Source organism: Oryctolagus cuniculus, chromosome 1, assembly GCF_964237555.1.
Source record: "Oryctolagus cuniculus chromosome 1, mOryCun1.1, whole genome shotgun sequence".
NCBI lineage: Eukaryota > Metazoa > Chordata > Mammalia > Lagomorpha > Leporidae > Oryctolagus > Oryctolagus cuniculus.
Genome location: NC_091432.1, coordinates 38,701,267 through 38,728,189, shown reverse-complemented (window position 1 = coordinate 38,728,189; position 26,923 = coordinate 38,701,267). Strand labels below are relative to the sequence as shown.

At 41.7% G+C, this 26,923-nt stretch overlaps 1 protein-coding gene and 1 long non-coding RNA gene across 8 annotated transcripts in view; one reads left to right on the top strand and one right to left on the bottom strand.

Annotated features, from left to right (window-relative positions):
• Positions 1 to 26,923, top strand: part of LOC103351120 (uncharacterized) — a 222,632-nt gene that overhangs the window by 183,431 nt on the left and 12,278 nt on the right. For 2 of the 7 annotated variants that reach the window (XR_011387971.1, XR_011387973.1), the window contains exon 2: positions 22,099 to 22,199. The exons of the other annotated variants lie outside the window; for them this stretch is intronic. This is a non-coding gene — a long non-coding RNA (uncharacterized lncRNA). The remainder of the gene's footprint in view (positions 1 to 22,098; positions 22,200 to 26,923) is intronic. 7 annotated transcript variants of the gene reach the window in all.
• Positions 11,791 to 26,493, bottom strand: BDNF (brain derived neurotrophic factor). Its single transcript, XM_017345633.3, is given in 2 exon segments — positions 11,791 to 13,044; positions 24,198 to 26,493. Coding segments are annotated over 2 exon segments (990 nt in total). The 5' UTR covers positions 24,423 to 26,493; the 3' UTR covers positions 11,791 to 12,279.

The window sequence follows — 26,923 nt, the reverse complement described above, 5'->3', positions numbered from 1 at the left end:
TTACCAAGCAGGAAAGACTACCTTGCATGCTTTGGTGAGGACTTGTTAGAAGATCCATGCTGTGTGCCTCAGTCTCTAACCTTACTGCCCTAAAGCATTCCCCTCTGTCTAGTTTTCCTTCTTGCAAAAGCACTGGACTTTACCCCTGTGCAGTCACAGTGAGTATTTACTGCATCCCTGCCAAATCAACATATTTGTGTGCAGTGTGTGTGTGGTGAGGAGGCTGTTGCTACTTGTGAAATATACTGCTAAGCATTTTCACATTCATTATTTCCATTGAATTTTCAGACATCTCATTCTTCTCTCATGGGAGCATAGTCTGGAAGGGGGTGGGGGTCATAGCTTGGAGGTAGAGAGACCACTGGAAGGCTGCTATGATAGTCTAGGTGAGACACAATGAAGACTTGAGTGGGAGGAGGGGAAGGGGTGAGCTGAAAATGACCCAGAAATAAAAACAAAAGGAAGTTCTGACACCTGCATTTTGGCCTCATTGACATTGCTTCCATTTCCTCCGGGACACGTCCTGGATAAGGGTGAAACTGGATGCTTCTTGGCAGTTTCAGATGACACCACCCCTAACTTTCTATTGGATAGGGGAAGGCCCAAAATAGCCTCTGGTCCCATAAGCTAGTGATTCCTGGGACTCAGATTCCTGTCCTGAAAACATGGGGAAGGAGCCAGGTATTTGCCCACTGACCCTCTCACCAGCTGACCTGGGCATTAGCACGCTTGTGTCTGCTGACGCAGAGTGTCTGCCAAACTTGATTAGCCCATGGCCTGGCTAAGCTGGGCACGTCCTGCATCAGTGCCAAAAGAAGCCTTCCAAGAAGAGACTGTGAGACTTGGAAATGGCTTTCTTTTTCCCGGTAAGTGTCAATCAGGACTGACTGCTTGGCAGTTTGGAGGTAGGGGTGGGGAAGAGATAAATATGTTACAAGGATCAGAAAACAAAGTCAGAGGGAAATCCAATGATGTTTTCTAAAAACAGAGAAAGCACTACAATCAACGTGGATCGTTTCTCTCCTCTTGAACTTTGCAAAGGCCTTTGGAGTCCAGTAGAATAAGCCTAGGGTTTGTGAAATGACCTGTGGGAACAAGTTCCTGGCTCAGACCAGGTTGCTTGGAGGTGGGTGGGGTGATGTATGACTGGCCTGTGAGATGCCAGTGGAGTTCTGTACCCCCAGCACATGGCCAGTTGACCCTCATCTGTAGACTCAGATTCTCCTGTTCTAATCACAGGGAGTCTGAAGGAATTTACAGACCCTGGTGCAGGAGCTCAGTGCTAGATTGCACTGTCTGGTGGTCCCATTCTGACTCTGAAAGTCAGTTTCAGTATTTAAAATCATTGTCCTTGCTTCTATGGTTAGACTCCTACTTGTATTCAATGTCCTTTAGGACTAGTGTCCTGTAGAGCTAATCTTCAAGTCCTAGTCACCAAGGGTCTTGTTTCCTGACGTCAACAATTCTTTAGTATCTCTGACTCCTATTTATTGGAGGAAGAGAAATCTAGGACAGCAGTTCTTCAATGACTGGTCAACTGAACCACTCGAAAGATTTTAAAAATACAGATGTCTGGGGCCGGTGCTGTGACGTAGCAGGTAAAGCCACCACCTGCAGTTCTGGCATCCCGTATGGATTGTCTCCCAGTCGGAGACCCGGCTGCTCCACTTCTGATCCAACTCTCTGTTATGGCCTGGGAAAGCACTGGAAAACGGCCCAAAGCCTTGGGCCCCTGCACCTGCGTGAGAAACCTGGAAGAAGATCCTGGCTCCTGGGTTCAGATCAGCACAGCTCTGGCTGTTGCAGCCAACTGGGGAGTGAACCAGCGGATGGAAGATCCCCCCCTCTCCCGCCTCTCCTTCTCTCTGTGTGTATAACTGTGACTTTCAAGTAAAATAAATAAATCTTTAAAAAAATACAGATGTCTGGGCCTCACTTTCAGAAATTCTAATTTAACCTATCCAGGGTAGGGCTTGGGCATAGATTTTTTTTTTTAAGTTTCCTATATGACTCAAATGTATAGGTCAGGATTGAGATTGGTCTGATGGTTATGATTAGAGCCTTGGGAGCCAGCACCATGGGTAAAGCTGCCACCTGTGATGCCGGCATCCCATATAAGTGTCGGTTCACATCCTGGCTGCTCCACTTCTGATCCAGCTTACTGCTAATTGCCTGAGAAAAGCAGTGGAAGATGGTCCAAGTATATTTGGGCCCCTGCACACACGTGGGATACCTGGATGAAGCTCCTGGCTCCTGGCTTCAGCCTGGCTCAGCTCTGGATATTGTGGCCTTCTGGGGAGTGAACCAGAAGATGGAAGATCTCTCTCTCTCTCTCTCTCTCTCTCTCTCTCTCTCTCTTTCTTTCTGCAACCCTTTCAGATAAAAAAAAATTTAAAAAGAAGATTATGGCCTTGGAGTAATAGAGATGTGGTTTGAACTGTGTGACCTTGGGCAAGGTATATAGTCTGCTGTGTTGTCAGCTTCTTTATCTCTGAAGTTACACTGTCACATAGTTGACAAGTATTTTAGATAGCATGCAAACATCTAGCATGGTATCTGGTACAAAATGGGTACGTAACATTATTGCCTATTGTGAAACTTTCGTTCTTGTGTTCAACTAATTCCTAACGTGATCTTCCTCTACTGGGCTTCTCCATACAGATGTTCTGTCTGAAGCCCATGGATACCACTCTCCATAGACATGTCTATAAAACATTCTTCACTCTTTTACACCTAACAGCTGCTTAACCTGAGGGGTACATCCAGGCCTCAGCACTTCAACATTGCTGCCTGATCTACCTCACTACATATAGGATCTCTTCACAAAACCAGGACAGCAAATGGAATTCATTTTGGGGGGAGGGGGGTCATTTAAGTGGTGGTGACCATGTGAAGCATGACCTGGGGAAGGATTCTGAGGCTGAGCTTAGCTAGGATTTATTAGTGATGAGCACCATAAATGGAAGAGTGGGAAAGAAATGGCTGGTACTGGTGTCCAAGATGAATGTAGACAGATCTCTCTTCCCTTCTCTCTTCCACCAATCTTAAATGCAAAATAACTTTGTAAAGTATTCATATAGGGAGGAATGGGTATTCTTGAGTTTGGCAGAAGGTTTCAGGGAACTCTGTTTACCCAATCTCAGCAACTCATAAGGAAATCTTTCAGATCCACTATGAGGTTGAAGGGATGACAGCTTTTCCATTTCCAGGTATTGGAAACATCTGGCACAAAGCTCCAGAAAACTGCTCTCAGATTGTTCAGCGCAGAACAGTGTTTTGTCCACTTTTGGAAGGGTCTCCATGCAATGTGAACCTGTTTGCTTGTTTAATCCCTTAAAAACTCAAGCCAGTGCACTCCTGAAAAACTGTGAACACTGAGAATTCTCCCTTTCTGCTGGTGGCCTAAATGCTCTGATACGTAGCTAACTATTTGTCATTTGCCTGATGGCTTTTACACTCTTTCAAACTTGCAGTTGTTGAGAATGATTCCAGATCTTGAGGGTGTAGATTTTGTCCCTGAGCTGCTACTCACTGGTAGTGCGACCTTTGACATCCTAATTGAGTTCTCTGTGCCTTAGTTCTCTCATCTCTAAAAGGGAAGTACTAATATACCACCTCATTTATGGATTGCTGTGACATGAGTAAATCTGTATCAGGTGTGCCAGCACTACCTACTCATGAATATGGGCTGGATGCACCGATGACCTGAAGCAGAAAGTTGAGGTAGGATTGCTCTGATGTACCATGATCACGTCTAGGAATGTGACTGTGGCTTCTGCTTCTCTCTTACTGTGTGAATTCATTCTTTCCACCCTGGCTTCAGGCAGTGCCATTTAGCCAGGATGGTCACTTGGAGATAATGGGTTTCATTTGGAATGTGTAGTCCAGAAAAACACCTTTTATTGTAGTCTGTCTCTTCCATTTGCCTAAGTGTAGTGATCATAGCTTAATTGTCAAGCAACATTGCTACTGGATAAACAAGTGTTGCCTCTCTGAATCTTTCAGAAAAGACACAGTGGCCCTGGATGCTAATGACACAGACTAGACGGGGTCCATTTAAAGAATCAGGGATATAAGAAAAGGGTCTCTGGGGTCTGTGCTGAGTGAGCCCAGCTTATCGCCAGTCAGCAAAGTGACTACTAAGAATTGGTAAACACTTTTTAGGCTTCCCCATGAATCTTTGGCTTTTCTAAATGCCTATGTGCATTACCTCATTTGATTCTAACAAAATCCTACAAGGGAAATGGTAGTGTTTATGCCAGTGAGGAAACTCAGGCACAGAGAAAGTGGCTTGCCTACAGCCACACAGCTCCCATAATTAAGACCCCAGCATTCAGCTCCAAAATGTATACCTTAATTATCATACTATGTGCCCTCTGAGAGGTGAAAAGTTGATTCCCAGAAGAAACAAAGCCCTGAGGTGTTGAGGAAGGGGGGCAGGGCATGAAGCAAGAGTAGAAGTGGAGTCAATTAGAAAGAAAACATGGGTTTATCAAGTGAGGTTCCAGACCCTGGTATGCCACTGAGGTCTAGCTCAACAGGTGGTCAAAGCCCCACTCTGAATGACCTCCCCCACCATACTGAAGATGACTGAGTGCCCTGAAGATACTTGCCATTGGGTGTGGTGTTGCCATGACTTTTCAAGAGATACCCTTGTCCTCATTGCCATCCGCTAAAGAAGAGGATCTGTCCAGATTGCTGGGGGTGGCAGTGAAGCAAGGTTAGAGCTGCATATATTTGGTGAATTTATCAAGACCAAAAACCCATTCTGTTTAGAACCTCTACAGTATGTAAATCCAGCAGTTTAATCTAGAGTTTCCTGACTGACTGCAGGATCCTCCTTGTTAGGCATCATGCCATAGGCATAAATGCATGACAGGAAACATAAGTAAATAATATTATTGGGCTTTGAAAGTGAGCTTAAAGTCAGGCAAAAAAATTATTCACCTTGAACAAGGCACTTTCTGCCTAATTGTCAAACAGTTGGCAACAGCCACGGCTGGGCCAGGTTGAAACCAGAAAAACCTTCCCTTAGACATGTCCCCCATCCCCAACCCACACGCTGACCCAAAGTGCCTCCTGATTTCAACTTTGCAGCAAATACCAAGTAATAAGGGCACCAAAATGGAGGGAGTCAGGAGATGGATGGTGAGTTATCTCATAGCATCCCCCAGCCATGATTCCAAACCTCTTTAATCTCTTCTTATTGCAGACAATGAAGGTAGGAGAATGGAATTCACCTCCAAGACTACCCAATTGAGCCTCTTGCTATGGAGGATGAGGGATTCAAGGTCTAAAGGCTCAGGGACCAGAAATGTGTTTGCCAGCCTAGTTAATGGCTGACTATTAGGACTCCTAGTCTAGATTTGGGTTGCAATACTGCCAAGTTAGATCAGTAATGTATTTGGACACCCTGCCTACATCCCATGCAGAGAAAAATCTTCAAATACAGTTTGTAGCTTAAAATGTGCAGGAGTGTGCACACACACAGACATACACATACACACACAGATGGAGTGGGGATGGGAATAGATTATGTTCAGGTCTTCATTTCCAGAAACCAGTTACTCTAATTAGGAAAAGTTTTGTCACAAAGACCTTTGTATTTGCAGTCTGGTCATTCAGGAGGCATGAACCTAGGACTCCTCTGCTGGACATTAACAGCTGATTAATCCTAGATATCTATTTAATTTGTGACAATATAGCTTTAGTTGAGAGAGAGAGAGAGAGAGAGCAAGCGAGCTGTGTCAGCATGTGCAGAGCCCAGCTCCCCAGATGGAATGATCTTTTCCTTATTAATTTGCTGCATGTTGCTTCTCATTTCTCACAGTCACATTTTTCAAATGTGTTACAAACGACCACTTGCTCTGGGTACTGAATCCACTACTGCTGTTGCTTTGAAAGGGAAGGGAAAAAAATATAACTATAAACTGCAATGAGCTTTTCTGGCACACATTTATGTGTGCTTCTAAATTATCAGGGCACTCTCCCAACACTGAGCACCTCAGAGCACCCATTACTCTTGTATGCTTTAGGAAATGGGAATCTAGATAGTTTGGAATCATATGTTTGGGGCCATGGAAAGAGGTAGTGGCATGACTAGGATCAGAACTCAAGAGTTTCAAATTCTTGGGCTGTGTCATTTCCTATCACATAGAAAAACACACTGAGGGCTGATTGTTTAATCCCCTGAATCCAATGAGACTCAAATTTGAGTGGGCACAGACTCACTGGTTGAAACACAGCTTTCTGGGCCCTACCCCCCCCCCCCAGGGCTTCTGATTCAGGAAGTCTAGGATAGGGCCTGGGAATATGCATTGTTAACAAGGTCCCAGAGCCATTGCTGCTGCTGCTGGTCAGAGATCACACTCAGAATCATTGTATTAGCCCAGTTGGAGGAGAGGATGAGTACTGTTATCTCCAAGCAAACACTGCTCAGTGTCTTTTTGAGGTCTCTGCTATTTCAGCATGTCTTTTTTGTCTTTTTCCTTCCTGATATGTACTAAGTCCTAGCTTAAACACCAATTCTTAAACGCTGGGGCCGAATAGAGAATGTGCTTTACTAAATGCAAATGTGTACTGCAGTACTTGCTATAGATTTTTCCAAAATGTGAGCACTTAAGCTAGACAAAAATATTTCCCCTGTGTTCATTCTACACAGACCAGCTCCTGATTATAAGGAACCATTAGACATAAAATACAGGAACAAAGCGCAGTGGTGCAGGGGCATCCTTGTCCTTGCCAAAGGTAGAACACACACTTCAAGCACAGTATTTCAGCCAACACTTTTTGGTTATTTACAGGCTTAAGTCATGTCCTGTCATGAATAGGGCATTTTGTGTGAGTTTTTGCAGGGCAGAAGGGGTTAATTTTCCAAGGGACATTTGTTTTGCCATCTTAAAAGACATTAATAATACAGCATCTCACACTTAAATATATAATTTGCGTAAAGGTCTTGTTTACACTGTGTGTATGATGAGATTTAACAAATCAAAGAGCAGATTTTACCATTCCATGTTACTGACATAACCAAGCACACAGGACTGTTATTCTGAAAAGCAAATGCCAGGTTCAGTAGCTCATGATTTGGTGGTTTGTGCCTAGCAAATAATTGGAGGGATTAAAATAAACGTCTGTGGAAATCCTACAGCATACCATAAAACTGGCTCTTGTTAAGAATGAGGAATATGTGTAAAACCACAAACTTTCCTGTTAATATTTAAACATCTTCTTGGGTAACTGTATCTAACTACAGGTCAAAAAATAAGGAAGTTGCACTCTTTTTTTTTCCCTGCAGAGTATTGAACTGGTGGCCAGGATAGAGAATGAATGATGATGCTCAAAAGAACTGGGGTAGTGGTGTGGGTGGTGTGGAATGTTTTCAGATGCTACCCATTTTGGAGTGGTTGCATCCACTCGTGTCACTGTGTTTGGTTCTTAGGTGGGGAGTGAATCGACCACTAGTTAATTCCACGTAACCCAGACACCCCCCGCCTCACTCCATAAACCTACTTGCAAACCTTTAAAACAACAGTCCACAACTGAAAGAATGGCCCAGGATCCATCAAACACCAATTCTGCTGGTATTTTGAGGTTGGATAATATCCAACTATCCAAATTTCCAGGCTAATTACATCACTGACACTATATTTATGTACATACACTATTTTTTATTCCAATGATTAACTTTCTTTAACAACGGTTTGCCAAAATATGCTGCCATTCCACTTGCAGAATAGGCCTTGTGTTGGAACATACTGGAAACAGGCTTAAACCCTAATACTGCCGAGAGTGTGAGCTGAATTGAAGCAAGGTCTGAAGCCTTTGGTTGCAGTTCTAAAGATGTTTGACATTTTATCCAGGGTCTAGTAACCACTTCAATGAATGAGGGACAACTGAACTGATTAATTCTAGAATTTAGTTCAGATTCTCACCCAGAACTGAGACAATAATCATAGAATTAATACAGCCGATAAAGACTTCACAGACACAACTAGTGAGCACAAAGGCTTGGCAGCATGGTGAAAAACAATAGGTCAAAGCAATGGTATATTTCTTGGCATCTTAATAATTAAACAAGGCTGAGCTGCTTACCCGATGGCCACACTACTGTGTTTACTCCCGTTAACTCCAAGTTGGTGAACAGATGCCTCCATTTTTGTTTTTGTTTCTCTAACCTCATTTTGTAATAAAAACTTCCAGTCATGCAGACCAAACTCTGGTAAGTAATTTGAATGTCACATTTAATTCTCACTTTCTTTTACTAAACCCTTTCAAAAATATTTTAGACTTCCACAACTATGAAAATTGGTTGAGCCTGAAGTTTACCAAGGTCTTAATTCCATGGCTGGGCTGTCGTGACTGGCAGTCAAGAGCTTCTCTTAGAGTTTAGAGTACTCTGAAAACTCACTGGACAGATGAGAATAATTCATCTAGTTCGATCTGTTCTTCCATATACACAACACAAGTCAATGTTTGTTATGACTTTCTTGATCCTTATTAATAAGACAATACAAGAGGAAACCATGTGTGTATGTTTGAAATAGAAATGATACATTGCACAGATATAGTTCACCACGTTCTGGGATGGGTTCTCAGTGTTCAAATGGGGAGTCTGAAGAGTAAGAACAGATGCTTTTTTTCCTTAATGGCTCTTTCTCTAATTTAAAATCCTTCCATTTATTTCACCAAGATTTAGTGATAACTTTAAACACTTTAACTAAATTACCCAGCGGCTTGGCAGCCATCACAGAGGCAAACCTTTTTAGAAATCCTAGCAATCTGTTAGATCGTGGGTACTATGATATAAAATCTGCAAGCTCAATGTACAAAAATTAAATCAGTGCAATGGATACAAATACATACTGCAAACAGCATCATTTCCAAACTGAGGGCATATGACCTGTCTCCACATATTGAATTTCTGTATTTTTTTCTCATTTGTTGACTTTCTAAATTTGGGTCAATTTATTCTCATTATCCCTAAGTAAACCTAGTTTGATTTTTTTTAACAGTTATTTTATAATCACATAGAGCCAGCCAGCCCTGATTCATGGATCCTCATGTTGCTAGGATACATGGTTTTCTACTTGATGAAAGAATATCACTTCAAAGGGGAAAACTTTCAAGTGTCCTAGAAAATGACACTGCAGTCTTCCACGGTGGAAGACAGATCCAATACCAGAGCTTCTCAGAAGCTCACAGGCAGCAGAACTGGCCTCCTTGAGCCTTGCATAAGCATCCTCTCTGGGGCACTTTTCAATTGCTAAAACTAGTGAGGTTGGTCTTAAAGCAAGGAGCACACGTATTTATAAGGAAACACGTTTTCATGTTTGTTTTACAGTAAAGAGAAAAAACCCAGAACCCCCAGATTTTATGTACTTTGAAAATATATTTAAAAACATTAAAAATTCTATATTTAAAACATATATTATATGTTAATTAGTACACTTAAATAGAACTTGTATTTACAATAGGCTTCTGATGCGGTTAAGTTTTAATGCCAATTTTTTTCAATAACATAATTATATAAATATACTAAAATACAATAAATATTTGTTTTTGTTTTACATGGTGAATAATATCTTTATCATAGAGAGAACAAGGCCACAGACATTTACTTACATTTTCAATGGGAATCACCATAAAAAAGCAACAGGCCTGCTGCCATGCATGAAACACTTCTGCCACAAAGAGACCACAGCAAGACTTTAAAAAAAACAAAACAGAAAAGAACAGAACAAGAACAAAGAGCAACAGAGAGAAATTTTAACAAAATAAATCTCAGATCAACATAAACCACCAAGCATGTGATAGTGAAATATCTCTTTGGGTACACTTACCACACAATTGCTAAATGTCTCCTATGAAATCACCTAACAGATCTGTCCCTTGCAATACTTTAAGATTGTGATAGGGACTTTTGCTGTTAAAGTTTTGTCCCTCCAAAGGAAGCTTCAAAAAGTTAACATATAACAGATATCCCAAGCATTCCTTACAGGTTAAAAATAATTACAAAGATATTATTTTCAAACATCACATAACAAATCTATACTACATAAAGTCTTCCTTGTTTTAAAGACAGGTGTTCAGGTGATACTGTAAAAGATAGGCCAGTTCTGAATGAAAAATGAAACAAGCAGAAATTATTTGCTGGTGGCATCTTTATTCCCTGGAACATTTAAGCTTATCCCTCACCCTGTTCACATGCAGCATTTGCATGCAGTTGTTTCTGAAACTCAAGGACACTAGTCCAGGTAGTAACCACCACCGTTTTCAGCTTTGGAAGTGGGCTGAATGGGTGAATGGGATGAGCCTTAAATTCCACTGGGGTCCATTTTTCTCAGGACCACTATTCCAGGTTTCCAGTTTGATTTCTCCTAACCCAGAATGGCAGAGATGAGACAGGAGCCCTCTTCATAAGCAGACAGGATGGGCAGGAGGTTGCTGCGGCCTTCTCTGGGGAGCAAGATTGTGTCAGCTCGGTCCCAGCCTCTTCTACAGAGCAAGGCACCTTCCCCGAGTCTTGTCTCTGGACAAGATTTCTATTAGTGGCCTTTGATCACTTGGCTTGAGTCTTGGGGCCTTTCCCTGTTCCCTTTTATTTTACCAAAAGTTCTCAAAAGATAAAACCCTGGTTTCCTCAAATCTAGTTTCAAAGAAATTAAGTGTTCATGTACAAACATCTTCTATTTCAATGTGTCAGTCTCATCATCACAAATACCACATTTGGTTCCAAATCTGCTCTGGGCTAATCCAACTTTATGCACAATTATAGAGGGGTGGAATGGAGGGCATAAGCCGCCTTGAGTGTGGTCCTCCAGTAGAGAACCTCTTGAGCACAGTTAGGTAATGTAGGCACTTAAAGCACGAGGTCCAAGCAACTTGACACGTGTCATTCCCGAGCGTCCCCTCAAGGGCCCTGAAGAGACCTTCCTTTTGGAATGTCTCAAATACCATTCCCCACCTCCACCTAGACCTCGTGATGGCCACTCAGAAATTCCTCCGGCATTGCCAAGAAATGACGTCAGCTCCGCACAGTCTCCATCTGGCTGCTTAGTCTCACTTCACTGGCAATGTGGATTCCTGCTCTGACCTAGGTGTTTCTGGGTTCATTTAGAACTCTAGCTTTCACTTATAAAACATTTCTCAGCCTTCCCCTGATTTTTTTTAAGTGTTACAATGGTTTATGCAAATCTCACTGCTCCTAAAAAGGAAACATTTGCTGTTGTTGTTGTTCTTTTTCTCTTCTAAAAAAAAAAAAAGCAGGAAAAGAAATCACTGTTCCCCATGCTTATACGATTGCCATGATGTGACACAATTTGTTCACTTATTCACAGCAGTGGTAAAATAGTTCAGAGCGCGCAACTGAATTTTTTCCCTTAAGCTAAAACAAAACGAAGAAGGGACCAAAGGGGGAGGGAGGGAAAGAATGTGTTCTGAGCAAATGCAGGTCTTTCCAAGGAAAGAAGCTTCCCCCCCAACCAATGCCCATAGGGTGAGCCGGGGTCTGGGAGGTGCATTATGGGAAGTGAAGTATGAACATTTCATTCAGTTGCCTAATTTTTATTCACTTTCCAGTCATCTGATTGATATTGCGAACATCTTTACAACATACAGATGTATTTTTCATTAACCAGAATATATACTGAAGGGATTCTTTCCCCATCCCTACTCCCTGTGGGAACTAAAAAAAAACAAAACAAACAAACAAAAATAAAACACAAAACAAACAGAAATCTACCCCTCCCATCCCCCCTACCCCTAAGCCAGAAAAGCAATGACAACAGCACCTTGACATTGTTTTAATTCCAACGCTATCAGAAGTTAAAAGCAGTAAAACAGATAGAGTACTAACAAGAACGGAGATACTTACTGTCTAAAATGTAAACGGAATGTTTTGGTTCAAATTTTTGTGTTTTTTTTTTTTTGTCTGTTTTCTGAAAGAGGACAGTTTATTATCAATTCACAATTAAAGCAGCATGCAATTTATTATTTTTTTCAACTTTTTATGTTTTCAATTCTTGGCAATGGCAACAAACCACAACGTTATTGAGGAATGTAATGCAGACATTTTAAAGTTGTGCGCAAATGACTGTTTCCCTTCTGGTCATGGATATGTCCAATAAATAGATTGTAGAACCACGGTACTGTATAAACTTCATTTATACATGCAGTTCATAAAATTATTTTTTTCTTAACTGAATAATTTACCCTGTTATGTATATATACAAATAGAATAATTTTTTGTCTCAATATAATCTATACAACATAAATCCACTATCTTCCCCTCTTAATGGTCAATGTACATACACAGGAAGTGTCTATCCTTATGAACCGCCAGCCAATTCGCTTTTTGCTATCCATGGTAAGGGCCCGCACATACGACTGGGTAGTTCGGCACTGGGAGTTCCAATGCCTTTTGTCTATGCCCCTGCAGCCTTCTTTCGTGTAACCCATTGGATTGCACTTGGTCTCGTAGAAGTATTGCTTCAGTTGGCCTTTCGATACAGGGACTTTTTCAAGGACTGTGACCGTCCCGCCCGACATGTCCACTGCAGTCTTTTTGTCTGCCGCTGTCACCCATTCACTAATACTGTCACACACGCTCAACTCCCCACGGCGGGCAGGGTCAGAGTGGCGCCGGACCCTCATAGACATGTTTGCAGCATCCAGGTAATTTTTGTATTCCTCAAGCAGAAAGAGGAGAGGAGGCTCCAAAGGCACTTGACTACTGAGCATCACCCTGGAAGTATACAAGTCCGCGTCCTTATTGTTTTCTTCGTTGGGCCGAACTTTCTGGTCCTCATCCAACAGCTCTTCAATCACATGTTCAAAAGTGTCAGCCAATGACGTCAGGCCTCTTGAACCTGTCTTGGGCCCATTCACGCTCTCCAGAGTCCCATGGGTCCGCATACCTGGGTAGGCCAAGCTGCCTTGTCCTCGGACGTTTGCTTCTTTCATGGGGGCAGCCTTCATGCAACCGAAGTATGAAATAACCATAGTAAGGAAAAGGATGGTCATCACTCTTCTCACCTGGTGGAACTGTAGGGAAAAAGCAGAAAGAAGACACCACACTGGTTAGGGCTTTCTTTCACAGGGAAACAATGTGGTCCATCTGATTATAATTCCAGGCCATTCTGCAGGGTCAAGGTTTTTTACGTCTTAGTGATCAACTCCAGCTGCACTAGACACAAATCAATGTCAGTCGTGTGCTGAATGTGGTTTAATATAAACCAGAGACATGCAGTGTTTTCCCCAAGACTTAGCAAATAAACCTAAGATTAGATGGCATCTATGCAAGTGAAAAAATTGTGGCTTCACGTTCTCCTTTCTCCTCACTTTAAGCAGTTTGGTAAGTTAAATTTTTAATGATCTCCGCTCATGCTATCCCAAGAAACACAAAATCGGAAAGGTTACCAAGCAACAGCTGCAAGTGTAATAGTAATTTTTTTTCATGTTAGCAATGTGGTCCTTTGCAGGAATGTGTGACAGGAACACTGGTGGCCTGAGGGGTCTGATGAACCTTTCTTCCTATGTAATGTCTAGGTATGAAGAGCACAATAATAAAACAGCAATCAAGGAGCTCCAAGGAGCCTTTCCATTGGCTTTCTTTCCTCTCATAGAGATATTCTATTTCAGAAAAGAAAGATTTCATTGAGCCATGCTGTTTTAGGCAAGGAAACTCAAGGCCGTACAGGATTTGCCTCGTGTCACGAAGAAAGTTTATATTAGAACTTGAGGCTCCCAACTCCAGTGTTCTGTCTATTACACCTGGGTGGTCATAACTGAAAATGTTTTGCTTATTTTCAAACCAAAACTATTTTCTGTATGCTCATTTTAATGATGTGTCCCTGCCTGGGGCTGATATCATGAAAACAATGTGTCTGCTTAGGAGAAAACTAGAGAAGTCAGCATTAAAAAGCCATTTAAGTCAATTTCAAATGCCTCCCATATGCAGGCTTCACGTGTATCTCCACCAACTCTCTGAAGCCCTCAATCCCTTGGCTTTTCCAGCCAATATACAAGTCTACCTAAAAAAAAAAAAGCCCAACTTCTCTTTTTGTTGGAAATATGGTCCTGTGTGTGTGTGTGTGTGTGTGTGTGTGTTGAAGAGAGAGAGAGAACGTAGGCTCTGAGTTTATCATGCCTTTAGAAAGCTGAGTGGTATTTTGCACATTTTTGCAATAGGCAGCAAGTGTGTCTCTGTGCTTTTGAAGTTTCCTGGGAAGTCCCTTAACAGCACACCACAAAATTAATCTCTTCCTGTTTGCCAGAGGGTTGCTCTAATCTCAGTTTGGCTCTACCTCTACAAGCAAGCTCTAGGAAGCCAATTAGAATGGATAAACAAGCAAAATGAAAACATACCTATGGATCAACCCAAGGTTACCGCCAGGTGGTGAAGGACTTCAGCATCACTTACCTGAAGTATTGTGTCCCTTAGTAGTAAGGAGTAGCATCCCTCAGCCCTAACATTCTAACTTTATTCCTACTTCCCAGGGCTGGAGCACAAACTTTCAAAAAGACACACACATGCCAGAATCATTATGCTATGCAAATCCGTAAGAAAAGAGACTGTGTTTCTGTCCACAAAGTATCACTGAACACATAGGCAACCTACCTCCAATCAATCGATCATAGTGCAGAAATGACTGAAGACCCTGGTATTAAAAATCAAATATTTCTATCCTTGACCTTTGTAAGAGATAACTTTTTTTTTTTTTTTTACCACTGTGAGACTTTATACCATCCTTAGACACAAACAAAACTTCCTTGTAGACTCACTCTCACTTTACAGGAACAGCAAGTATGCTCAGAGTGGCTTGGACTGCACAGTAGTCTGAGATAAGGAAGGGAAACATGGGCCTGAATAACATACCTATTCCCATTCTGCTAAACACAGATTTTGAGAATGTTATGGATTCTGTACCATCAAAGAAATGGGTTCTCCAAGGAGGTTCCTATTCCTGGCAGGCAGTAATTACACTGTTGAATAAAAACTCTTTCTCTTACTATTTCTAGCACAAATTAAAACAACCCAAAGGATGCCTCACTTTCAGGTATAAGAAAGAATAGGAATTTAGAATACTTTGACCATCTATATCACTTTGGTAGAGTTTGATTGTGATCAGCTATCTTAAAACACATTTCATCAAACCAAAGATATTATCATGGCAGAACAAACATATCATTTTATGTACCACTGAGAAAGAAAACTACAGAACTACCTATTCATCACTTAGAATCCTATTGGACACTTAATGAAAGAGCTCCTTGAGATTTATTTGGACACACTTTATAATAAAGAACTTTTCTGCATGTATAAAAAGAAAAAATAAACAAAACAAACTGGTTAAGGAACCAGTGGCTCTGTAGTAACTACTGCAATCTGAAAGATGTTAGAGTAAGAAACAAGGTGCACTTTTGAACTAATGAAATACAGTAAGTTTAATAAGTATTTACTAAGTATTCACGCTAACAGCTAAAAATGGCTCAAGGTTCTGAGACATCTTAAACTAAACAGTTGGGAAATCGTTATATATATGATTATATATATATATATATATATGATTTACTTATTTATTTGAAAGGCAGAGTTACAGAGAGAGATGTGTTCTATCTGCTAGTTCCTTCCCTAAATGGCCACAATGACCGGGGCTGTGCCAGGGATACCACTGTTCCCATGTAAGTGCTGGGGCCCAAGAACTTGGGCCATCTTCTCCCACCTTCCCAGGCACATTTCCAGGGAGCTGGAATGGAAGTGGAGCAGCAGGGACACAAACTGGTGCTAGTCTCACCTTCTGTGTCACAGTATAGGCCCATTTCTGCAATTCTTACTGGATGTTCACTTAGAAAGCCTTGATAACAAGAAGATTTAACACGAAACTCAAAACTGTTTGTTAGAACAGTGGTATCCCTATCTTTTCTGCTTCTAACAATGGTTCCCTTCTATTTAGGTAACCTAGGCATAGGTCAGAAATCTTAGAATAAATGTTGACAATATATTTCTTATATTGCCTTCAAATCCAGTTACTAAAGATGTGCTAACAGTCTCCCCTTAAAATGCTTCTCCTGACCCTTCCTTTTCCTGCACCCCATTGCCACCATCTTGGTTCAGCTCTCACCATTACATTCTGTGATGACAATGTTCCCTTACTTTACTGGACATATTTTCTTCTCTGTCCAACTCTAATGACCATTGCCTGACTAACCATTCTCATCATTCTCTTTCACAAAGCCTTTTGGTTCCACTTGATCAAATAAAGCCTCTTCTTTCTGGCATCCAACGCCCTTCAAAATCTGGCCTCACCCTTTTTAGCTAAATTTCTCGTATTACCCAATACTTCACTTTCTCATATTACTCAACACTTCATCACTTCTGATGAAGGCCAGAGTCCTTGGAGTTCTATACATATTGTTGCCTGGAAGTGACTTGTTCCATTCTTCTGGCAAATCTATCTAACCACCACCACCCTCCTCCTCTTTCTCCCCTTCATAACCCAGTTCAGGCATCAAAATCATTTACGCCATCTTCTGTAATCACTCCAACACACACTGCCTTGTTTCTCCTCTACACTCCCACAGTACATCTTATCTAGTATTTCATCCCCTTCTCACTTATTGTTACTTGTATTCCCTAATTAGGGCTAGTCCTCAAGTAGATGGTAAGTTCTCCGAGGAAATGGTTCACGTGTGATCCTCCATAACAATGATATAGAAACATGTAATAGAAGTACTCAATAAAAACTTACTGGTGGGTTTTTAAATTAAGAAGAAGAGTTCTCACAAAATTTCCATTTGGAAATCATCACTGAATCCACTGAAATTCTTAGGTCTTACAGGATAGGCTGCACTAGCCCCAAGCTGTAAACTCTCAGGAATTGGACAGGGTGAGCAGTGTGGTGCAGCAAGTTAAGTCACTGATTGTGATACACACGCTCCATATCTGAGTGCTGCTTCCAGTCCTGGTTACTCTGCTTCTTATCTGGCTTCCTGCTAATATGCCTGAAAAATAGCAGATGATGGTTCAAATGCCTGAGTCCTTGCCACCCAAGAAGGGAACCCAGATGGAGTTTCTGGCTCCTGGCTCCTGGCTTCAGATCAGTGCAGCTCCGGCTGTTGCAGCCATCTGGGGAGTGAACCAGTGGATGGAAGACCTCTCTCTCTGTCTTTATCTCTCTCTGTAACTCTGTCTTCCAAATAAATAAAAAATAAATCTTTTAAAAATATTGAAAATCTTTAATTTGCATCCAGTTTCACTACATGTATTCTGGCTTTCTTTCTGGTCATTCATTCATCAGACATGGAGTCTACTTTCCAGTTTATCAAGTGTAGGAGGCAATAGTGCACATATGTAACCAAAACATAAAGGTAGAAGTACAAATACAATTCTACAAAAATAAAGAAGCTACTTCCAAAAAAGGAATGGAGGAATGCTTTGTGAAGAAGACTGCAAAGGATTTGAACAGATGCAGAAAAGACAGCAGTGGACGGGTGGCAGCTTGATTAATGGCAGGGAGGTTGGAAAGCATTGAATAAACGTCTGGAGAGGAGAGTTCTGGAAAAGGAATAGTGAGAAATAAGATGGAACGGTTGCCAGGTTCCAGACAGAAAGGCTCTGAGGGTGACACTGAAGGGACTGGATGTTGACTTATAGCCCAGAAGAGTTTCTGAGCAGTGAATGCTTCAGGAAGACCAGTTTATCACTATACATAGCGGGACATGAAAAAATGATAGAGGAGAAGAAACAAGTTGGCTTAACAATTTTATTCTCAGTGACTCTTTAGCTTTAAAAATAAATATTGTCATTAAGTCTAGATAGAACTTTTTAATTAATCAACCATCTATTTTGTTGATCCTTAGGCTGCAATGGGTTGCAAGCAGTCAGAAGTGTGCAGAGCTGAGTAGCACTCGACAGTAATGTCTGGGTTGGCAGAAAGGACATGATAGAGGTGGCAGGAAGCTTGGACTACAGACTTGCTTTCCAATTATAATTACACTGAACTTTGATTCCACAGCTCAGCACTTTTAATTCAAAGATCTCCAAACACTCTGAAAATATTAAGTAATTAAGACTCATAGGATCCTGGAGGAGTAGGTAACTATAATTATCCCCATTTTTTACAGGAGTTTTTTTTTTTTTTTTAATCAACTCATCCTCTTACTGTGGTTCCCTTGGTAGAACAAGGTCAGATTCCCAGATTCCAAAGGAAACTAGGCCATAAACTGCAGAGCCCAGTTTGTCCCACCATTCCACATTATTTCTGCATTATTTTTACCATTTATGTGTATTGTTTAGCCAAGACTTAAGAAGCAAATTGAAAAAACCCACCAAAACAATAACCACCTCACATTGCTTTAAAAAATTAGAAGTTGAAACCCATAAGATATATAGTAATTCCTAAAAAATTAGAAGTTGAAATCCATAAATGAAATGGAAAACACAATACATTGACCTCTCAACTCACCTACTTACCTGAATGACCATTCAACTGAAACTAAATATCTCAGTGAATGATATCAGATAATGCAGATGATTCAAAGTTTTGTAGGAAGAAGCCGGCGCCGTGGCTCACTAGGCTAATCCTCCGCCTAGCGGCGCCGGCACACCGGGTTCTAGTCCCGGTCGGGGCGCCGGATTCTGTCCCGGTTGCCCCTCTTCCAGGCCAGCCCTCTGCTGTGGCCAGGGAGTGCAGTGGAGGATGGCCCAGGTGCTTGGGCCCTGCACCCCATGGGAGACCAGGAAAAGCACCTGGCTCCTGGCTCCTGCCATCGGATCAGCGCGGTGCGCCGGCCGCAGCGCGCCAGCCGCGGCGGCCATTGGAGGGTGAACCAACGGCAAAAGGAAGACCTTTCTCTCTGTCTCTCTCTCTCTCACTGTCCACTCTGCCTGTCACAAAAAAAAAAAAAAAAAAAAAAAAAAAAAAAAAAAAAAAAAAGTTTTGTAGGAAGAACCTTTGAAGATGTGATTTACTATATTGTGTAGTACTATGTCATATGTAGTATGTATATGTAGTACTATAATGCAGTAGTATATTGTCATGTAGTTTATGAATGAGGGCATCTAAATATACTTCTGTGAGTGTTAATTTTAATTGATAATGTAGATGGATAAAGAATACCTAGAGAACTGGTAAAGCACTATTTTTGCATATATATGTGAGAGTTGCTTCAGAGATTGGTGAATGTGGAAGATCTGCCCTTAAGGAGGGCAGGTACCACACAATTGGCTTGGAGCCCAGATAGAACAGCAACAGAAGAATATAAAATTGGTTTTTCTCTGACTTGGAGCTGGGATACACTCTTCCTTTCCTGCCCTTGGATGTTAGAATCCAGGCCTTTAGACTCCAGGTCTTACACTCTGCCTCCACTCCCACCCCCAGGGTCTCAGACCTTCAGACGTGGACTGAGCCACTTTATCAGCATCCCAGGGTCTCCAGTTTGCAGATGGCCTGTCCTGGAACTTCTTGGCCTCTATAATCACATGCGCAATTTTCTCTAATAAAGCCCCTCTTCTATCTGTGTATATAAATTGCATTGGTTCTGTCTCGCTAGAGAACCCAAACACAACTCTGCACAAAATGCAGTCCTTCATACAGAGTATCCTTTGATCCCCTGGTGTGTCCATGGTGTTGAGTGGCACTTGCAAACATTACTTATCCTCACTAAGAGTGCCAAGGAAATGGCCCATTTTCAGTTCATACCAAGAGTAGTAAGTACATGTAATTACCATAAGAAAAAAAACTACTATTTCCCTGAATTATTAATTTGATGGATAAATTTATACGTATATTTGATAGAAATCACCATAGCTCTAGTCCTCTTGCCTTCCTCTGCTCATATTCCCTCATCTCACCCCTGAAAAAAATAAGGATTTTTCTATTGGCAGGAGACCTACACCTCTCTAAGAGTAAATTTACTCCATATGCTCCATAAGAATTGGATGTTCTCCCTGAATTACCACCTGGAGCAATTTGTATAGTCCCCTGTACAAACCAGGTTCCACTGACCCTGAATGGCTTAATTCTCTTTGTGCTGGTATTATCTGCATAGTATTTAGGGAGGTGCAATTAAAGTAAGAGCAGTAAGTCTTAAAGTGAGCTGAAATAATGTCATCAGTCTTGGGGTAGGGGATAAAAGAAAAAACTGTACACATCTTTAGTCTTAGCACCAAGCATTCCCAAGTGACATGCATATCAAATAAGTAGGCTGTTAGCAAATATGTTTCTGATTATATTTTAAAACTACTATTTTTTGGCCAGCGCTGTGGCTCACTTGGCTAATCCTCCACCTGCAGCGCTGGCACCCCAGGTTCTAGTCCAGTTGGGGTGCCAGATTCTATCCCAGTTGCTCCTCTTCCAGTCCAGCTCTCTGCTGTGGTCCAGGAAGGCAGTGGAGGATGGCCTAAGTGCTTGGGCCCTGCACCCACATGGGAGACCAGGAGGAAGCACCTGGCTCCTGGCTTTGGATCGGCGCAGCTCGTGGGCCACAGCACGCCGGCCGTGGTGGCCATTTGGGGGGTGAACCAACGGAAAAATATAGGTTATACAAGTTTCATGTATTTCAAATATACAGATTTAGAAATAGTGATACTTCCTACCCTACTCTCCCTCCCACCCACACTTCAATCCTTTTTCCTCCTCCCTCTCACATTCCTACTTTTAATTTTTACAATTTTTGCTTACTTAATGATTGTATAGTTAACCCTACACTAAATAAAAGGGTACCACAAACAGTACAAAGAAAAAAAAACATTGTTCCTCAATGGAATAGACAAGAGCTGTGGACTTCATTTTCTTTAAGAGAATTTCAGGTGGGATTTGTTACATTTCACTAAAGTTTAGAATTAACAGTGTATTACTTACCAAATTCCCACACATGGTAGATACTGACATTAATTAAGAACTTAATTAATTCTAATGGGTTCTATGTAGTTTCAGTAATGAAGGACCTGAAAAATTATCAAGTAAACATCATGTTTGATGATAGGTGTTCCACAACTACTGTGAAGTCATGGGGGCAGGGGCAATTCCTGTAAAGCTGCAATGACTCTGGAAATAATGAATGGGAAAAAAAGTCACATAACACAGGCATTTAAATTACAGTTGCATATACAGACTTTTGAATTTATATAAAAACTTTAAGTGTGAATTTTATGCATATATCTATAAATTGAGTATATTTACACAACTCAAATTTGCCATTAAAATACCCCAGCAAAAAGAGATATCTATGAGAACTAAAAAAGTTTTAGAAAACAAAGGTATGGGATAAACTTCAGGAGCTGAAATTAAATTCAACTTTACTTTTTTTTATTTTTTATTTTTATTTTTTTTTTTTTGACAAGCAGAGTTAGTGTGAGAGAGACGGAGAGAAAGGTCTTCCTATTTCCGTTGGTTCACCCCCCAAGTGGCCATTACGGCTGGTGAGTTGCAGCCGGTGCACTGTGCTGAGCCGAAACTAGGAGCCAGGTGCTTCCTCCTGAGGGTGCAGGGCCCAAGCACCAGGGCCATCCTCCACTGCCTTCTCGGGCCACAGCAGAGAGCTGGCCTGGAAGAGGAGCAACCAGGACAGAATCCGGCGCCCCAACTGGGACTAGAACCCGGGGTGCTGGTGCCGCAGGTGGAGGATTAGCCTAGTGAGCCGCTACACCGACCTCAACTTTACTTTTTAAAGTGTTATCAATGGGCCGGTAGCACAAGCATCACCTAGGAACTTACAAGAAATGCAAACTCTTAGCTGCTCCCAGCAGAATGCAGCCAATCCTCTCTACCCTGACTACTCAACAGAACCTGCATTTCAACAAGATTTATATACCTCAAGGTGATTCATAAACTTAGTAAAGTTGAGAAGCACTAGATTAAATGATAAAGGAAGTTGTGTAAGATAAGGAAACAACAAAGGGGTCAAAGTCAACTTAAATATTATACTACTTTTGCAGCATGCCATGTGATAACCTGTCATTTTTCTTCCTCTGTTCAACTTCTTTTGTTGGGTTATTTATTATGTGGGAAAACATATTAGCTTTCATAATATTATTAAGTAAAAATCTGCATTCCCTTTATGTCAACTGGCTTTTCCACTATTGTGTTTATGCAGGACACCTATAAACATGTTTGGCAAGATAAGAATTTATAGAGCACTGCTGACCTAAATTTGGATTCCTACTCAATCACTAACTTTTACCTAAATGCTATAGGGTAAGTGCAAGCATAATGGGACAGCCTAATCACTTAATGCAGCCTTGTTTCAGTCAGTCAGTTGGGTCGGCTGTGGGTTAATGTCCTGGCCTGAAGCGCCAGCATCCCATATGGGTGCCAGTTCGAGACCAGCTGCTCCACTTCTGATCCAGCTGTCTGCTATGGCCTGGAGAAGCAGTAGAAGATGGCCCAAGTCCTTGGGCCCCTGCAGCCACATGGGAGACCGGGAAGAAGCTCCTGGCTTTGGATCGGCACAGCTCCGGCTGTTGCGGCCATCTGGGGAGTGAACCATCGGATGGAAGGCCTCTCTCTCTCTGCCTCTCCTCTCTCTGTGTAACTCTGACTTTCAAATAAATAAATAAATAAATAATATTTTTTTAAAAATCAGTCAGTTAAGACCATACAGGAAATGATATGACTAGCTTCAGCAGGTGGTAGCTTTCCAGGCACTTTACTTCAGCCAGATGTCAGATTACTTTCAGCCAGTTGTCTCTGTTTCACATAAGTTCTTTCTATTCTGAAATGGTGAAGTAGAGACAGGCAGGGAGAAGTGACTCACTCACTCAATGCTGAATTGCTTATTTCTAGACTTGTCCTGAAACCAACAAAACCATCTCTCTCCTACCATATACTATGTAATTTAAAATAAGACAAAAACGCACTAAATATGACAGCAGCAGCAAAACCGTAAAATATTCATACATTAGTAGAAGTACAAAGCATCAGAAACCCCTCTCTAACCCAGATCTGTCTCTACTTTAATTAAGGCACCCAGCAGGTTACCCAGTTTCTCAGTTGGTAGCTAATATTTGAGATCTTTTGCTTCCCTACTAAAGTACCACAAATAGTAAAAAGTTACATTTCTGGGGAGTTGAAGCATCAGTTTTGTTAACAGAGCTGGCTAACACTCCACCCTTTTAGTGTTTTTGCAAATGACTGTAAAGATTGCGAGTTTTCAAACATCAAGAAGTCATCAAGTTCCTCAGCGCAAATAACTTGCACTGAGAACCCTGACAATATTGCTGTTAACTCATTAACAAATGGGTGGGAATGAGATAATAACAAAGGACCCTGTTTTCCCAGGAGGTATCTCAAGTATTGCTGGGTTTCACCTTCAGACCCAGTTGAAAAGTACAGGCGTCAATACTGCTAGGGACCACCTCCTCCAAATTATATACAAGGCACATCTACTAACAGGAGATGTTGTGAAAGCAAACCAGAGTACTGTCTTTCAGCATCAAAGAATAAGTATGCTCTACACCAAAAAATAACGCAAGGATGACTCAACTCCATTCTCTGTCCCAAAAGGGAGAACACGCAGTCACTCTCCCCATCTGATAAAGGGAATCCTTCTTTAGGAAAGTAAGTTTGCTATTATGTGGGGTTCGGGAACATGCCAAAACAGTTACAATTTTAAGAGAGAAAGAGAAAATTAAGACCAGTCTGACATATTTCAGTCTCTCTCTCCAGAAATGGCAACTTTAAATCAACAGGTTTCTTAATAACTTTGCTAGACACAGAGTTTCTACCATGAGATGCCATGGGAATGCTGACAGCTGAGAGCCAATGCCCCACTAGACTCTGTCACCCCTAATGGACCCCAGCGATGTGGTAAAGGCTTGCCCTTCCCAGTTTTCCAGATGGTGCACCTGAAATCTTTCCATAGCCAATGTATTCCTGTGGTTAATTAGTTATCTCAGCGTTTCCATTAGAGAAAGAATATCTTGGACCAGGCTGGCAGGTTCAACATCATTAATTCAGAAGGACTAAAATGAGAATGGGATGCAGAATTTTCACCAAAAAGGGACCTTTCTAGACCCCATCCTCTGAAGTACATAGAATACTGAATTTAAAATGGCAAGAGAAAGTAGGTTGGGGAAGAAACTGGAAAGAGGAGGCAAGAAGACAGAGGAATCACATTACTTTTCAAACCAGCACAAGAATCCTAGGGGACAGATCCAATTAGCAGGTCCGGGTTGTTAGCTCTTTGTTGCTCACCTTTATGAGACCATTTTCAGGAATCAGTTGGTTCAATTCCACTGGAGTGCTGAGGCACACACCACAGCCCTTCTTCTGGGATGCACAGTCACACCACACAGAAGCGTGTGGGTAGATGCCAAAACATGTATGGACATGCAACCCTTTCGGTAGAAACTCAATGTTCTAAGTGTTAATGAGGATTAATCTTCTGCATGCATGGAGAAAACTGGTGATTCCACACATCCAGTTGTCCTTTGGGTTATTTTTGCATCCAACTCTATAATTTATTTTAATTGCTTACTGTAAAGCACAGGAAAGTGTTCATTATTTATAGCTTAATGCAGGAGGAAAAATAATTGAGTATGTTCCTCTGCCTACTGCCTGAACTCAGCTCCCTGCTAAGTGTCACTGTTCATCTGAATAGCACAAGTCAGGCAGTTTCTGGGTCCTGTGCATAATGAGCCATGTGGACCCTACTCAAGAAACTGGCTGTGTTCTGAGCTACTATAAAATATAAGGAAAACATTAACATCTCAGAGAGCAAAAAGATCCATACAGGTGGTCAGAAAATATCCCCATCACTTAAGCCATTTGAATGTACCTATATGTAAACATTCAGGCACTGTAACAGAACTGTGAGACTATCCATTGTCTCTTATTCCTTTGCACTAAACATTGATTCCTACAGATGACCTGCACACTCAAACATCCATAAGTTTAATCTAAGCAATGAGATAGGGATCATAGTCCTACATAATAACTATTAATTGACACAGTATTGATGGTGGTGGTGCTGTGCACGAAGGAGATTTTTGGAAGATGCTCACACAGCTGCATAAACGATAAGTAATATCAAGCTTCTCCTTGCATTAAGAAGATAAAAATATTAACAATGAGGTGACAATCTGATTATACACAATTTACAGCTGAGGAAACTGAGGCACAGAGAGCTTCAGTGAACTGCCTAAAACCATATGTCTGGCTTGTGGTGAAGATTGAACTTGAACCAGGGCTGGCTTGCACTGATTCTTTCCATATGGAGTCAGATGTGGATGTGGTGTGTTCCATTTGAGGGAGGTCCACTTGGCAAAGGTATCCCACAGTCCCTTTGCAACAGCTCCTAATTTATTTAAGTAAAGCTCCCATATGACCATTTCTGATAAGCAGTTTGGTTATACACTAATTCCACAGAGGTTGAATACAACCGTAATGTTTCTTTATTACTACTCTCTTCCAAATATTGAATTATTCCCTCAAGGTACCAACTGTACGTGTGTCCTTAATAGGGCACAGTGTCAAAACTATGTATGAAGGTAATTTGTTGAAGATGTCAGAACATTTTCCCCTGAAATCTCTTTGGGCGCTGGAACAGAATCACACGCTTTTCGGACTCATAACCACAACTACCTAATACTCCTCTGTCAACCCCACTTGAGTAAGAATGATTTCTATCAAGACCCAAGTACCAATGTGCCTTTTTAAAATAATTATAATTTTTAACACCTGAACCTGATCTCTTCAGTGTCTGGAAGCTTTGTACTGTATACCACCCCACTCATGACCCATCCCATCTGTCTAGTTCTTCAAGAATACGGTTGAGGGGCTGAGATGTGAGTGAAAAGCTCAGGGAGGCAGGATGATTTCAAATGTGTTCTCAAGGAATAGTTCAAACAACTGGTGAAGACCACAAAGACAACAGAACAGATAATCCAGCACAGATCACACAGCATACTCTCAGACTGTGCCAACATCGAGTCACACCAACATCAAGTCAAAGGAACAAGAGTCCTAGTCTCCCACAAAACTGGTACCTGAGGTCATTGGCATGAATAACAGAAGCAATCTGGACCCGATAGCTATACTAAGATGCTGCAAAACATAGACCTGGGCTAACATCTTGAATGTGCATGGAGGGGTTGATGATGACAGCACAAAAGATAGAACACCTTGCTTCTGTCAACAGTCAGCCCCTGGCAAAGCATAGACTCTTAGAGAAGCAACTGCTAGGAGCCTGAGAACAAAACTGGAAATGCCTGTTGTGAAAGCTTTCACAGGTATTATCAACAAAAGAAAATGTGTATTTGTCAGAGGTGTGTCAGCTAGCTTTTGGCAGGCCACCCTTATATGCCTCGGAATGATCTCTTGCGTAGACCAGGTACAGTCATCAATGCAATTCTCCAAGTGGAATTACTTCATAGAGAAGTGATGCTTTCCCCTTTAAAGTGACCTTGTCAAAAATCCTATAGAAAAAGAAGAAAACAGTGACCATTTGGATTGGTCATTCCATTTGAACGGAGCCTCAGATGGAGCCTCGGCCAGATTACATTTACCACACTTTTTTTTTTTTTTTTTTTTTTGACAGGCAGAGTTAGACAGTGAGAGAGAGAGAGACAGAGAGAAAGGTCTTCCTTCCGTTGGTTCACCCCCCCAAATGGCTGCTATGGCCAGCGCGCTGCGCCAGTCCGAAGCCAGGAGCCAGGCACTTCCTCCTGGTCTCCCATGCGGGTGCAGGGCCCAAGGACTTGGGCCATCCTCCACTGCCCTCCCGGGCCACAGCAGAGAGCTGGACTGGAAGAGGAGCAATCAGGACAGAATCCGGTGCCCCAGCTGGGACTAGAACCCGGGGTGCCGGCACCACAGGCGGAGGATTAGCCTAGTGAGCCGCAGTGCCAGCCTACCACACTTTTCTATACAGTGGAACTGATGGGATTTTTTTCTCTAAACACATTATTCTGTCCTCAGAT